We start from the raw sequence: 15,595 nt of genomic DNA on the forward strand, positions 1-15,595 counted from the left end.
AAAAAATCTATAATGGGTAATGATAAACTAATTTTATTTATTAAGTTATCCAACAACCTTGTGACTCAGCCATTCTCAGTTAGGAACAGCCAAGGACCTAGTTCTAACCAGTAAGATGTAAGCAAACGCATTGGGTGGCATTTCTGGAAAAGTTTCTTTAAAGGAATCAGTTGGTTGGTATGTATTTTGTCCATGATAAACTAATTTTAAGAGAGGAAACTACATTAGACAAGTAGCTTGAATAAAATTACAAAAAGGAGTGCATTTAAAAAATACCAGCAGTAAAATATCTTCGGGAATTAAAATGACAGGCCAGAAATAAAAAATAGTTCCTTAGAAAATATTAACTTGCTGCCGGCGATCTTATATTCTTCTTCTTTGTTTTAATGGATGACTTGTATGCCCATCTTTCAGCTTGTCCTCTGGAGGCTTTGGCACAGATGAAACCACCTAGTTTAAAAAGAAGAACCATCAAAACTTAATTTTTATAGTATAAGAGTAAATAAGCTATTAGAAGAGAAAGGATATATATATTCAATAGTTTAAGCCTTGCTGTCACGTTTGAAGCAGTTAGCCCAAGTTCAAGGTACAGCCTAGGACCTAGGTACACAGCAAAGTTTTCTGTCTAAGCATTGATGAGAGTAAAATTTCTAAAGCCATTTAACAAGAAAAAAACTGAGGTGAGAGAAGTAAACATATGCTCTACTTTAACATTCCTTTAAAGATCTTAAGTCGCTTGTTATTTTATGTATACAGATAAATACCCAGGCACTGATAATGTTTGATACATTTAGAAACAGCGAGGCTTGAGAAAAGAAAATGAAAAATTTGGAGAAATAATCAGAAAATGGTATAATCCTCAATATCTTAGGGAAAATTTAATCAAACACATCATCACAAAGAGTACACAATAAGTTAGAATCAGACAGTCTTCACTAAAAACGGAAAATTTTAGAAATCATAGTAAATTGTATTTAGTATTTCTTTTTGTTCTATTATTTCTATACCTAGGATTTGGACCCAACACTTTTTTTTTTTTTGAAAATACAGTCAGCTCTGGCTGAGACAGCTATGTATCTGTATCTATGCCTCAGTTCCAGTGTTTTGAAGAAGGAAGGGTGCCATCACAAACTAAAAAATTTAAAAGAGGCTTAAGCATAGAAATTGTGTCCATGGATTTTTATTATAGAACAATCCCTTATCCTTAATCAGATAATAATTTGTACATAAATGTACAAATGTACATAAAATAAAGCCACCCTTAATCACACTGTGAAACACATGTACAATTTGTGAAGATCATGTTCCGAACTTTGGAGTTAAATACTTTTCTCTCTGTTTGATTTCTCAAGTCTTGCCACACAATAACATATCTTTCAAAAGCAAATGTAAATGTTAACTTGCTTTTATTTGCTCTTAGAAAGTGGAAAATGATTATGTAAATAATGAAAAAATTACTAATAGCACAATTTAGTTCTAATCCATTTAAGAAGTTATTTGAAATGTAGACCTTATGGCCTCATCTTTAAAAGTCTTACCTTCTTCTATGGCTATCTGTAGCAAAGAAGGAAAATAAATATTTTGAATTCGATGTAATTTGTAATAACTTTAATCTTAAGAGAAATAAATGGTAATAATTTTCCTTTAACACAGTGGTTCTCTACTTTGACTCATATTGGAACTATCTGGGGGGCTTTAAAAAAAGGAGGGCCTGGGCTCTGCTCTCACAGATTGATCTGACTGAAACTACTGCTTTTATATTTTAAATCTAGAGTGATATAAAATATATTCTGTTCACTGTTTAAGACAATGATTAATGGTATCAAAGCAAATAAATTTCTATTAGCAAAATTCAGTTAATTCAAAAGAACCTGTAGGAAAACATCAAAAAACTAAAAATGAAAAAAATTGACAATACTATAGTTTTCACAAATAATTCTCCATTTATTAGTCCTGTAACCAAACTGTCTCTTACAAGTTTTTAAAAAATGATCTTACCTCTTTCAGTTTATTCCGAATTAAATTTGCCGTTGTATTCAGTGAGTCATCATGCATATCAACTTTAGGTATGTCTGGTAGCAGAGGCCCAATCATAACCTCTTTACTGCTTGTGCTTGTTTCAAGAAAAGTTCCAAGTTTACGATCATCTTCTCTTCTTCTTTTCCGCTCCTGCAGTTGTGTTGTCCTAGGCATAAATCTGTCAACTGCCTCTGAAGGAGTAATAGCCTTCTGTGCACTAGAGAAGGCCACTGGATTTTTTAAGGTTTTCATCTGCATTTTCTGCAAAGAGTCACTGTGGTTGCAACGCCCCACTGTTTCATCATGGATTCTACCAACCTGAGAGGAGCTTGATGCTCCATCCACGTGCTCTCTTGACGAACACGTACATTTTGAGAAGTAACATAAAGGCAATTCACAAGAATAAGGAAGACAAGGATCTGAGTTCTTAGCAGAAGTATTCAAAGCAGCTGCACAAAATCCAGATTTCTCCAAATGGAAGCCCTGTCTAAAATCTCTTGTGTCTTTATGCTCTGTAACCAGTTTCTTCTTTGTCATGAAAGGCTCTTTATATACTATAATTTAAAGGGTGAGGGAAAGGGAAACAGAAATGATTTGTTTTCATCATTCAGAAATGTGTAATTTGATAACAAACATTAATAAATGCATCCTGAAAAATTTATTTCTTGAGCAGACAATATATTCACGCAGTTTAAAAGCAAAAAAGGATAAAAGGTATATTAGTGTCAAGCTTCATTCTCTCCTTGCTCTCCATATGCCTGGTTTCACCCCGCCATAGTAATCACTATTCTTACTTTCTTGCTTGTGTGTCCAGTATGCATTACTTTTCCTCCTTCCACCTACCCCTGCCTCCTTCTCTCCTATAATAACCATTTCTCTGCACTTTTGCGTTTTTCCACTTAACTGTAGATCTTGGAGAGTTTTTCCAGGTTATTACATAGAAAGCTGCTTTTTTTTTTTTTTTTTTTTTTGCTTCAGTGTTCTATTATGAATGTACATGCTGCTTAATTTGTATGTGTTAATTTTTAAAGGAGGCAATATGCTGGGCCCATATATTGTAATTTCCTTTGGCACACACGCACATACAAGTATGCCTGGAGCTAGTTACATATCCCACAGTTTAAAGTTCAGTGTCTGACAATGATCAAGGACTCTCAACAGCTCTCTTGCCAAATTTTCAGGTAAATTTTCTAAGAGTCTTCCTACCTTATTTCTCTCTTCACCGCTGGCACATGCTCCTTCCCTATCACCCATATACTCATCATATTCAACAGCTGTATGGGCACGGACTTTGTCTTTCAACTAAAGAGTGGAAATTTGATAATTTGAGTCTCTAGTACTATCCAAATTTCAGACTACACAGATTATCTTAACCTGATTCTGACTGCTCTAGTCCTACAATCCATGTACCAGATTCCATTACTCCATTGCAGGCATTTGGAATTTGTGTCTAGGGAAACTCAGTTGGGCATTTGGGGCACTTGGCCAGCTGCTGGTCAAAAGTGGAACTTTTCCACTTTTAGCAGTTTTAGATTAACAGTGGGTAACTGGTCTGCAAATCCTAATTGTTTCTCAGTGCTTTTGGGTCAAAGCCTTAATTCCTTAGCATGAGACACAAGGCCCTTTCCAATTCACTTCCTGTCTTTTTAAATCTTATCTCTTACTGAAGCCCCTGTATTGTGATTATCCTGTACTATTCACAGTTCCTTAAAATGCACAATGCTCATTTATTCCTCTAGGCCTTTCAACATGCTACATGGCCCACCTTGCCAGCTCTTTCTCTCCCCTTCTGGGTAATGTCTACTTATCCTTCAAAACTCAGCCACCTCTCTCATCCTGTAGGAAGTCTCCTATGAACTAACATATCCCTTCCCAGCCCAGATTACGCAGAGTGCTACAAAGAACCCTATAATTTAGTTACTGAATATTATGATCATTTACTTGCCTCTCTTCCCACTAGACTGGGAGCTCCATGACAATATACCTAGCAGAATGAATGACACATAAGTGTTTAGTAAGAGGCTTTCCATACCTTTATTTCTAGTAATTCTTGCTATATAAGCCTTCCTCTCTTGCAATTTTTTTCTAGTTTCTTCAACTGTCTCAAATTCTGGAGCATAACACACATGAAGCAATCCACCAAAGAAACTCTGTTCATCCATTTTTCTCTTGGCTGTCCTAAACAGAAATACATGATAGCACAGTCTATTAATTTAGATTTACTTAGGATGAAAGTTTGACTAGCATACAATGCATTGATCTAAAGAATAAAGTCCAGCTTTTGCTATGTGTATGTATATCCTATGGTTTGGGAATTAGGATGCTGTGCTTGTGGGATGGTATTGACCCCAATGATCTAGCGTGTACTCTTAGAGCCTTTCTTCCCCTTTTTCAACTGTGCTAACAAGTTTTGGGGTAAGTGATCCAGACTCCCTTAACAATTTTAGGATACACCTGGTTAGCCTAAGGTACACAATCTGTGGTCATGAAATAGAGATTTTCTCTGTGTTAAATGGCCCTTGAGAGTTAGCTCATACCCAATTTAGCCTTTTCAGCACAATACGTTCCTATAGTGAGATTCATATATTAAATCTTAATAAAAATATTGTAATTGTAAAACTATGATTACTGAGGAAATACTGTATAACAAGTAATAAGAAAATGAGTGGATGGTATTCAATAAATACTTATTAAACATCTATGACTGGTCAGGTATTACTACAATAAATATTTACTTCTGAGCCCAGGAATAACAATATCTACAGAGATTTTACCACATACCAGGCAGTGTCCTAACTGCTTCAGTAGAAGTAACACTTCACAACAACCCTATGATGAAAATAAAGCCCAGGAACATTTATAACTTGGTCACGCTTACATTGGTTTGTGGAGCTAGGACTCAAATTCATATGTTGAATTCCATGGCCTACTGTACTAGGTGCTGTGGGAAACGCAAGAACTCTAGAAAATATGCTTCCCTACCCATGAGGAGCTGGCAAGTTGGTTAGGGAAGTGAGATTATATATAAGAGCAACCTGAGAATACATGACCCCATAAAATCAAGTGTTTTTATGGCAGACTACAAGTGCTATTTGTGACAAAAATTTGAATTGTAATAGCCAGGAAAGGAAGGGTCTTACAGCAAATTAGTAGGGGTCAACATAAAAATAGGTAAGGCATTTCATATTTCAGCCTACTGGAACAGTTTGTTAGATGGAGTCAGTTCCCATTGGTGCATAACAATAAGAACCTTAACAGCTAATGTTTACTGCATTCTGAACAGGAGGCACTATGCTAAGCCCTTTAATGGATTATCTCATTTCATCTTCACATAACCTCAATAAGCAGATCTTTTTACCATACGGATTTTACAGAATAGAAAAAACAGGCTTAATGGTGTTAAACAACTTGTCCTAGATCATGTTAGTAAGCAGTGGTACTTGAAAACTTACCCCAAACCCAATTTTTAATCTACCACACTACATGACAGAAAACTATTAAGCATGGGAATTACGTGATGGAACAGTGTTTTGGTTAAGGCTAACACTTAAAAAGACTGGAGGAAGACAAGAGTAATTCAGGACTATATTGGGTTACTGGGTAATTCTGGTATGAACAGAGGAAACCTGGGGCCAAAATAACAGCAATCGGAGTGGAAGAGATAAGACATTCCTTAATTTGCATATTACCTTGAACTTTGTATATTCAGAAATTTAATAAGATAAACTTCTGTAAAGTCTTCTGCTGGGTATTCATCTAGAGCATTATACTGCTCAATTGCACCATATAAAGCAAATCGCTCAACTAATTCCTTCATCGCTCCCACTGCAGGAACTCCTTGTATTAATAAATACCGAGATTCCAAATTAATTGTATATACCTAAAATAAATGCAGACACATTAAATATATTTCATAAACCTGGAACAAATCTGTTTTAAGGAAAAAAAAAAAGCACTGTTCAATAGGTCTGCAGGAAACAAAATTAAAAAACTTGTCCCTCTCTCTGCATAAATAATAGTTCGCCCTACGTGTGAGGGCCTCTATCTAAAGAATAAAATAGACTACCCACATTGACATGTTTTCTAGAAGTTGGCTCGGTAGAAGTTCCCGGAAAGAGTTAACAAATATTCACTGAGTGCTCACCATGCGCCAAGCACTACCGTAAACACGGAAAACACAATGACTAAAACTAAGCCCTGTTTTCGCAAAGCTGATGGTCTAGTAGTTGACCAAACAGGTCGTGAGAATTTTTAGTACCCGAGTATCAGAATTCTTTATCCCATCTCCCATGAGTGACGGACATGATCGCAGCCTTTCAACCCTTTATTTACGTAGGCTGGGCATGTGAACCTGGAGCTTACATAAAACTACCGAGGATGGCGAATGAAACTAAAATCACCTTACCTTGACGGCACGAGGCCGTCGCCCCTCCCGATACTTGGCCCGCGTGTCGCATACAGCCCTTTGGAGGTGGTGGCCGAACGAGCCCCCCAACTCTCCGCCATCCGACGCCATCTTGCCGGTTTTGGCCCTCCAGAGAGGACAACATCCGCCTCGCTACACTTCAGTTTATCCAGTAAGAGAGAGGGATGGGTCAAGACGTGCCGGGATTGGCTGAGGAATCGACAGCGTCGGCCATCGTTTCCTGCGAACGACGATTCAGTGAATGCGGTACCGCCCCCGAGCGGCGCGGCGGAGGGCCCTGGAGCGTGGGAGAAGGCGTGCTTGCTCCACCTCCTACCCGCGCGCGGGGAGACGCGCCGCGGGGCGAGGGGGCGGGGCGAGGGGCGGGGCCGGTCGATCTCATCCGGCTCCGACGCTCGGGGCCTGCCGGGTTGTCCCGGCTTGGGGAGGGTCCGCTTTTGCAGATGATGTGGAGTAGCGAACGCCTGGCGGGTCCCGGGGGAGGTGAGGCGGCCGTGACTGTGGCCTTTACCAACGTTCGCGACTGCTTCCTCCACTTGCCGCGGCGCCTCGTGTCCCAGCTTCACCTGCTCCAGGTAATGCGCCGGCTCGGACCGGGCCTTCCAGCCGGAACTCGGGACACCTGGTCGGTAGTCTGTGGTCTGACCTGGCCGTGGCCTTTCAGGGACGCGGCGGCCGCTCAGGCCTCTCCTGGCGCGGTGCGGAGGCCAGACCGAAGGGCTTGCGAGGACAGGGCGGGTCTGGGCAGTCTCTGCAGCCCACATCACGCCTAGTGCAGCCCAGGAGTTTTAAGTTAACTGACCTTATTAAAGAGCTTTTCATTCGGTGAAACTGGGCTTTCAGACATCTTAATATTCTGCTTCGACGTTCAGATATTTCTCACTCCAGGTTGGAAAGCTCTTGAAAAGGCAGTTCTTTTGCTGTTGTTTGTGTAAAAATGTTTTTCCCGCCAGCCAGCGATTTCCAGGTGCTTGGCGCGGCTGTGGTCCGGGCCTCCAGAGGGAAGGGCAGACTTGATTAGGCGGGTCCCTGTAGGTTAACAGAGACTGAGAGCACCGTGTTTCACTAGCGGAACAGGTTAATAAAGTGATGGTTTTCCCCTATAGTCGCCGCTGGTGTGCCAGGAATCTGCAGTGGAAAGCATCTGGGAGGTGCGGGGAGGTGGTCACCTTCACTTTTCTAACCTCAACTCCCACAGTTACAACTGACGTAGTAACTTTGTACTTTTGACTCCAAATCTAGGGCTCTTTCTATATTACACTGTGCTCAGAGGAATTTTTGTCAGCTAGAGCAGTTGAACTATCCTGAAGAGTTATGAGAAAAATTACACAAGTGATACACAATGACTTTCTTTTATACAAAGTTTTAATAATGTGGTTAAAGTATATTACCTCAGAAGTGGCTCCACATTCTTTGAAATTTGTCTCATTTAAAGAAACATAATAAGCAGCAGCCTATAACCAATTTCGAGAAAGTAAAATATATAAATGAATGAATTTAATATTTAATAAATTTAATGAATTTGTTGTAAATAAATGAATTTAATAATACTAAACTCCCTGATATGATAAATGTTGACGGCTATTAGTGAAACCCTTACTTTTTATTAAAAAAGATCTATATCTAAAAATACTTATGATACAATGTTATGTGGGAGAAAATAATAGTAAACATGACTAAAATACATAGCCATGTAAAAAATTAACTTATTACCTGAAGGGAAGTGGGATATTATGAATAGGGTAAAGTGAGTCAAATAATACAGTGATAGGAGACTAGAATTCAGGTGGTGAGCACACAATGGAGTATACAGATGTTTATTATAAAGTTGTACACTTGAAATTTATATAACATTATTAACCAATGTTACCCCAATAAATTTAATTTAATAATTAAAATAACGGGCAAAGAAAAAAGGATTAGCCAGAAATAGATGAAATTGTTCACATGGTTGTCTTTCTGTAGAGGAAATAGCAATAATTCCTTTTTTTCCTTTCAAGTTTATATATTTTCCCAGGTTTCTATAATGAGTTTGTAATTCTTTAATCATAGAAAATGTTGTCTTTTAATTCTTAATATTAACTTAAATATTTTATGTAAATGCTTTTAATTAGAATAAATGTTATATTTTGCTGTTTTTTTAACATAAATGTTTTCATAGTTATAGAACTTTAAAATTTTTATTTAAGAAGCTGCATAATATAAAATATCTGGATGCATAAAAATCTATTAACAGTAATTACCTCTGGTGACAGGGACCTGCCATCATGTTTTATGCTTTTGTACATTTACTGTGTACATTTATTATTCTTCTAATAAATATGGTTACATTATTTTAATTTTAATTTTTTTTCAATTACAGTTGACATTCAATAAGTTTCAGATGTTCAGCCTAATGATTAGACATTTCTATAACTACAAAGTGACCCCCCCCATAAGCCTAGTACCCACCTGACACCATACATGTTATTACACTATTATTGACTATATTCCCTATTCTCTACTTTACTTCCCCTTGACTGTTTTGTAACTGCCTATTTATACTTCTTAATCCCTTTGCCATTTTCACCCAGCCCCCAAACTCCCTCTTATCTGACAACTGTCAGTTTGTTTTCTGTATCTGAATCTGTTTCGTTTGTTCATTCTGTATTTTAGATTCCACATATAAGCGAAATCATATGGTATTTGTCTTTCTCTGTCTGATTTATTTCACTTACTATAATCTCTAGGTCCATCAATGTTGTCACAAATGGTAAAACTTCATTCTTTTTTATGACTAATACTCCATTGTATATATGTACCACATCTTCTTTATCCAGTTATCTATTGATGGACATTTAAGTTGCTTCCATATCTTGGCTATTGTAAATAATGCTGCATTGAACATAGGAATACATATGTCTTTTCAAATTAGTGTTTTGAGTTTCTTCAGATAAATACCCAGAAGTGAAATTACTGAGTCATAAGGTAGTTTTGAGGAACCTCCATACTGTTTTCCATAGTGGCTGTACCAGTTTGTAATCCTACCAATGGTGTACAAGGGTTTCCTTTTCTCCGCATTCTTGCCAACATTTGTTGATTTTATTGGTGATAGCCAGACTGACAAGTGTGAGGTGATGTTGTGGTTTTAATTTGCATTTCTCTGATGATTAGTGACATGGAGTATCTTTTCATATGTCTGTTGGCCATCTGTATGTCTTCTTTGGAGAAATGTCTATTCAGGTCATCTGCCCATTTTTTAATTGGATTGTTTTTTTGGTGTTAAGTTATATGAGTTCTTTATAAATTTTGGATATGAACCCCTTATTGGGTGTATCACTGGCGAATATCTTCTCCCATTTGGAAGGTTATCTTTTCACTTTGTAGATGGTTTCCTTTTCTGTGCAAAAACTTTTTAGTTTGATGTAGTCCCATTTGTTTATTTTTTCTTTTCTTTTGCCCAAGAAGCTATAACCAAAAAAAAAAAATACTAGGACAATACTGTTACATTTTTAATGATCATGATATATATTTCTAGTTATTGACTCATAGTTTACTAAAATAGTAAATTTATAGTTTATTTAATAACACTCCCGTTGATAGACATTTTAACCACTCCTAAGTTTTCATTATATAGAAAATACTGCAGAGATGTGTTTTGGTGTAGATTTCTTCCTTCTTTGAATCATTAACACACACACACACACACACAGAAGTATGTGTGTGTGTGTGCGTGTGTGTGTGTGTGTGTGTGTGTGTGTTTATGAAGGCTGTTTTTAAGTTCATTGGCTACCTATTGCCATTTTCAATTCTGGAATGGTCAAATCCATTTATAATGCCATCATAAGAATGTAAGTACATTGGTTTTACCCATAGCATCACCAGTGTTGGATATTGGAAATGATTATAGCTTTTTAAATGCTACGACAGATGTGGACAAGAGAGTTATCAGCTATCTATAGAACTCTTTTTGTGTGTATTGCAATAATAGTTTTAGAAAAGCATGTAAAATCTTTTAAAACCTTTCCCCCCATTTTTTATTTCTTGGATAAATAGAATCAAGCTATAGAAGTAACCTGGGGTCACCAGCCTGTGTTCTTGAGCTGGGTACAAGGTGGGCATTTTAACAACCAAGGTGAATATGTGGCTGAAATTAACAGACAAGTTGGTCAGAAACTTGGACTCTCAAATGGGGAACAGGTAAGCACAAAATATGATGACAATGACTTTTTTCTAATATTGCATAATATAGGAATGAAAATAAAATTTAGAGTTCTGAATTTTTTTTGAGGAGAGATGACACTGTAATTAGTCCAGAATACTCAAGTTGACTGTATACACCGTTGTTAAGTTGTTATCTACCATATACTCTGATGTTAAGTCATTATCTTGTAGTCTACTGTGCTCTCTAATTTTTGTATTCTGTTTTACTCACTTTTCAGGTTCCCTAATTTGGTTTTTGTGCAACTATTTTTGCTTCATAAATTGTTGCATTTTGCTTTGTATTACTGAACTTTATTTCGTTTCTGACAAATTTTCTAACCTTTCAGGGTTATACTAGATTTGAAAAAAAAATCTACCCAGAAAAGAGGGTTATTATTTTTCCATTTTTGTCTTGCCTATGAACTTAATATGTTTAGATTGTAAAGCCTAAGGACTCATGTCTATTTTATCATTTTATTATATTCAATTTATTCTTTTAAAAATATTTAAACTACAGAAGTAATACATTATTCATTACAGATATTTTACAATTTCAAGTAAAAAATGTTTTTCCATTTCTCTAACTCCAGCCTCAGAATGAGCGTGTATCGTATGTTGGGATCTCACTAGACCTTTAGGATTTAAAAAATGAGATTATACATATTTTCTGCAATTTTTTCCCACAAACTATATCAGAAATATCTTTCAGTGTATTACAAATAATATGCATCAAACATCTTTGTATGTACATGGAATAAAATAGCAAATTGAATTGCCAAGTCTAGGGAGTTGCACATTAAAAAATTTGATAAACGAGGCTAACTTGCTTCCTATTACCAGTTTCCCACAACAGTACACAAGAGTGTCACATCTTTTTAACTTGTTTCAATACAGACTAATTTTGTTCATGCTTTAATGGGATTAGACCACTGATGAGAAATACATAGGTCTAGCTCTAATCCTTTGCTTACCCTAAATTTTTGCTAGAATCTTACAACTTTAGTTCCAGAGTGACCTTAGAAATCACGACCTTTGGTGCCTTCCTCTACAAACCAAGGGAAACGGAATATTTTGCCCAGGATTACATAGCAAGCTACAGTTTTCCTTTCTTCAGGTTTCTTTCTTTCTTTTTTTTTTTTTGACAGTTTTCATCCATGTTTAATGAAAAAGAAGTTACATGAATAGAAATGGACATAAAACAGATCAATTTGGGAAAATATGGTAATAAGTAGAATGGGAGAAAACTAATTTTAATCCCGAATTTACTCATACATTTCTATTAGTTATTACTGATCTAAAACATCTCCTTAAACACAAAACAAAGTAATAGTCACTTTCTTGTGGGAAACATCAGTTTCTTATTCCTAATCTAATCTCATCAGCACTCTGAAAAGTCCTGCTTGTTCTAAATTACTTTTTGCTTCAAAGTGAACTTTTACCTGATTGTTTGCCGATCCTCTGTATTGTAGCGTTACCACTGTGGCACTGTCTCCCACAGACTTGTGGGTAGGAGCAGGAAGTGTACTGGCTTGCCTAGGGCTCTAGCTTCTTGGCGAGCAAGAGCTGCTTCCTCAGAGTCACCGCTTTCAAATTGGGTATATGGGAGGTACGGAAGGGAAATTCTTTGAGGAGTTGGGTGAGGACTTGGGGAATTTCCGTTCCAATCCACAAAAGCAAAGAAGGAAGTGCTGGTTACCTGGGGCATTTATTCTTGGTGGCTTTGGATTTTAGTCCTCTACTCTCCAGAAATGCTAATAGAAGAGAAAAGAAAGTAAGATGGTAGATTCTAGCTTCTTGAGACACACTGGCATTTCATGTATATCTGTATACTGGAATGAGGGGTTACTTTGCTTTTAGCTGTGTATGATTATACTTCTAAATAATTGGCTGTGATCTCTCTTTCAGTGTGTTTCTTAGTTTTCTAGAAGCAGCATGGCTTGGAGTAGTTATAAAACTAACAGTTGCAAAACTTCTAGAAATAATATTATTTACATAGTAGATCAAGCCATAATTTGATGACATTGTTGTTTCTTCTTGTATTTTTTTAAACTTACATTTCTTTTTTTAAAAGTGATTTCATGTTTTAAAAAAAACCTTGTGCTAGGATGTATTTTTCTTTATTCTATAATTGTGAAATAATTTTTACTAAAATGCTTAATATTTCAAAGACTAAGAATATGTACTTAATAGATATTTGTCAAATGAAGGACTATACACAGACAGACTCACACTTAATTACATACCTAAAACAAGAACTTTTATTTTCTAGGGGTACAAAACAATCTTTTAAAAGTAGTTTTACATTTTTCATTTTCTTCAGGTGTTTCTCAAGCCATGTTCCCATGTGATATCTTGTCAACAAGTTGAGGTGGAACCCCTCTCAGCAGATGATTGGGAGATACTGGTAAAGAAAACACAATGAGAACTATTCCAGTTTAAGATTAAAGTACTTCAAAATATCAATGCTTTTAGATTTCTCTTCTCTGAGTTTCATTATATATTCTGAGTTGGTTTGAGTTATAAGAATGACTTGACATTTTCTTACTAGACATGGAATGGACAGAATGTGCAGTAAATTTATCTTTTTGTTGTTGGTTCTAGGAGCTGCATGCTGCTTCCCTTGAACAGCATCTTCTAGATCAAATTCGAATAGTTTTTCCAAAAGCCATTTTTCCTGTTTGGGTTGATCAACAAACTTACATATTTATCCAAATTGGTAGGTGCTGTTGTAATATTTGTCATCATACTCTATACCATAGCAATGAGTCCAAAACAGAGGTAAACATGCACTAATGAACTTTATTTTTTACAGTTACACTAATACCAACCGCTACTTATGGAAGGCTGGAAACCGACACAAAACTCCTTATTCAGCCAAAGACCCGCCAAGCCAAAGAGAATACATTTTCAAAAGCAGATAACACATGTGGAACATTTCCTAATTATGGAAGAGACCAAAAAGGATTGACAAAAGAACTCCAAACCAAACAACTTCAGTCAAATACTATAAAAGTCACTAGGTCTAATGAAACAGATTCAGAGGATATAATTGACTCACCATCAATACCAAGTTTATGGACTATGATAGGAAATATTTTTTCTTTTGGGTCTGAGAAAAAACAAGAGACATCTTGGGGTGTAACTGAAATCAAAGCTTTCGAAAATATGCAGTCAAAAGTTGTTCCTTTATATAATATTTTCAGAGTATGCAAATCTCAACCTCCCAGTATATGTAATGCACCAGCAAATTCTGTGTTTCACAAACACTCTGCCATTCATATATTTCCATGGGACCAAGAATATTTTGATGTGGAGCCCAGCTTTACTGTGACCTATGGAAAGCTAGTTAAGCTACTTTCTCCGAAGCAACAGCAAAGTAAAACAAAGCAAAATGTCCTGTCACCTGGAAAAGAGAAACAGGTGTCAGAACCAGTAGATCAAAGACGAATTAGCCCAGACCACAGTCAAGAAGCTGGTAAGGCCTGTGTGCTGAAGGTAGTCTGGAATGGACTTGAGGAATTGAAGAATGCCATAAAATACACCACAAAAGTAGAGGCTCTCCATGTTGGTAAAGTCTGGGTTAGTATAAATTTTATAATTAAGGAGGAACTCATTTTACATTGTTCGAACTGTCCCAATTATGAATTAGAATAATAATATATATAAATTCAAAACTAGTATAATAGTATCTAAAGTCTCTTTAGGGACACATTTCTGATTGCGGGGTAAAGTCTTTGGGTATAGATTGTGTATTTTCTGCCTAATAAACTTGGACAGTATAACCTTAGGTACAGGCCCAGAGAGGTCAAAATGACTTGCCTGGGGTTATATAGCTAGTAAGTAGAACTGGGAGTCAAACCTAGGCAGGCTGATTCTTGAGTTCACGCTTATCTTGGAGTGCCCTGCAAAGCCTGTACCTGCAGATTTGTTTCCAAGTTCTTGAAAACAAAGGACTTGTTATATTTTGGGGGAAATGTCCAGCATTTTTTGTTAGCTCCAAACTCAGTTTAGGATGTCCCACTCCATGTCTAAAACCAAATTATCTAATGCTGAGCTTGTTATTACTTAGCTCCTTCTATTAATGGTTCTGCCATTAGATAGTGGATACCCCTATATTTCCTTGCTAGTATATGATGAGGACAGGGTGAAGAAGGGATGGTAAAGTCTTGGAGGCCACATGAGATAGCAGTGAGGAGTCTGCACTTTCCACTCTAAAGGTCGGGAGCCATGGCCAGGGAGGAGTATGGGTAGTTGCCATCAGGTACTCAAATAGGCTTGACTTGATTGATCACATTCTAAAGAGAATGTTAAAGAAATGTAGGGAGAAAATTGAAATATGTGTGATATAACTAAAGCTGAATATCCTATTTATACTATGAATCATGATAGCTTCTATAATTTCACCTGAATGCATAGACGTTAATGTGAATATCTATACTCTGGAATATTTTTAAATCAAGCTTTGAACATATTTATATTTTTATTTTTAAATTTCAGATCCCAGATGACCTGAGGAAGAGACTAAATATAGAAATGCATGCAGTAGTCAGAATAACTCCAGTGGAAATTACCCCTATAATTCCAAGATCTCTAAAATTACAACCAAGAGAAAACTTAGTGAGTTCAAATTTATGTTATGTCACAGTTGTTTTACATGTGTTATAAAATTTCTAGTTGCTTTAACTAAGTAGTAAGAATGTTGTAGTTCTTTTTACTAGAAGGGCAAAGAGGTCTTTTTTTTTCCTTTTTGCTTTATTGTGGTAAATGTTATAACCATTTTTAGGTGTACAATTCAGTGGCATTATTATATTCATAATGTTGTGCAATCATCACCACTATTTCCAACTTTTCCATCACCTCTATAGAAACTCTGCCCATTAAACAGTAACTCCCCACCCCCACCTCTGCAGCTCCTAGTAACCTCTAATCTATGTTCTGTCTCTCTAAATTTGCTTATTCTAGATAATT

At 36.5% G+C, this 15,595-nt stretch overlaps 2 protein-coding genes across 5 annotated transcripts in view; one reads left to right on the forward strand and one right to left on the reverse strand.

Annotated features, from left to right (window-relative positions):
* Window positions 1-10: 10 nt before the first annotated feature.
* RBM48 (RNA binding motif protein 48) lies at window positions 11-6,652 on the reverse strand. 2 transcript variants are annotated; one of them, XM_039878105.1, is made up of 5 exons: window positions 6,425-6,621; window positions 5,709-5,899; window positions 4,052-4,197; window positions 1,999-2,573; window positions 11-450 (listed from the first exon to the last, which is right to left on the reverse strand). In XM_039878105.1, exons 1-5 carry the CDS (start codon window positions 6,533-6,535, stop codon window positions 364-366), a joined length of 1,110 nt encoding a protein of 369 aa, XP_039734039.1. In that variant the 5' UTR covers window positions 6,536-6,621; the 3' UTR covers window positions 11-363. The 2 variants fall into 2 exon arrangements, with proteins under 2 accessions (XP_039734039.1, XP_039734040.1); XM_039878106.1 differs by lacking the exons at window positions 4,052-4,197; window positions 5,709-5,899 and having other exon boundaries at window positions 6,425-6,652.
* A 151-nt stretch (window positions 6,653-6,803) lies between these two features.
* Window positions 6,804-15,595, forward strand: part of PEX1 (peroxisomal biogenesis factor 1) — a 46,777-nt gene continuing 37,985 nt past the window's right edge. For 2 of the 3 annotated variants that reach the window (XM_039878103.1, XM_039878102.1), the window contains exons 1-6: window positions 6,804-7,020; window positions 10,481-10,624; window positions 12,948-13,031; window positions 13,229-13,343; window positions 13,440-14,206; window positions 15,125-15,244. In XM_039878103.1, the coding sequence (XP_039734037.1) occupies window positions 6,889-7,020; window positions 10,481-10,624; window positions 12,948-13,031; window positions 13,229-13,343; window positions 13,440-14,206; window positions 15,125-15,244 (1,362 nt within the window). In that variant the 5' untranslated portion in view covers window positions 6,804-6,888. The remainder of the gene's footprint in view (window positions 7,021-10,480; window positions 10,625-12,947; window positions 13,032-13,228; window positions 13,344-13,439; window positions 14,207-15,124; window positions 15,245-15,595) is intronic. The other variant, XM_039878104.1, reaches the window with a different exon arrangement.

This window comes from Pteropus medius, unplaced genomic scaffold, assembly GCF_902729225.1.
Source record: "Pteropus medius unplaced genomic scaffold, Ma_sr-lr_union100, whole genome shotgun sequence".
Classification (NCBI taxonomy): domain Eukaryota; kingdom Metazoa; phylum Chordata; class Mammalia; order Chiroptera; family Pteropodidae; genus Pteropus; species Pteropus medius.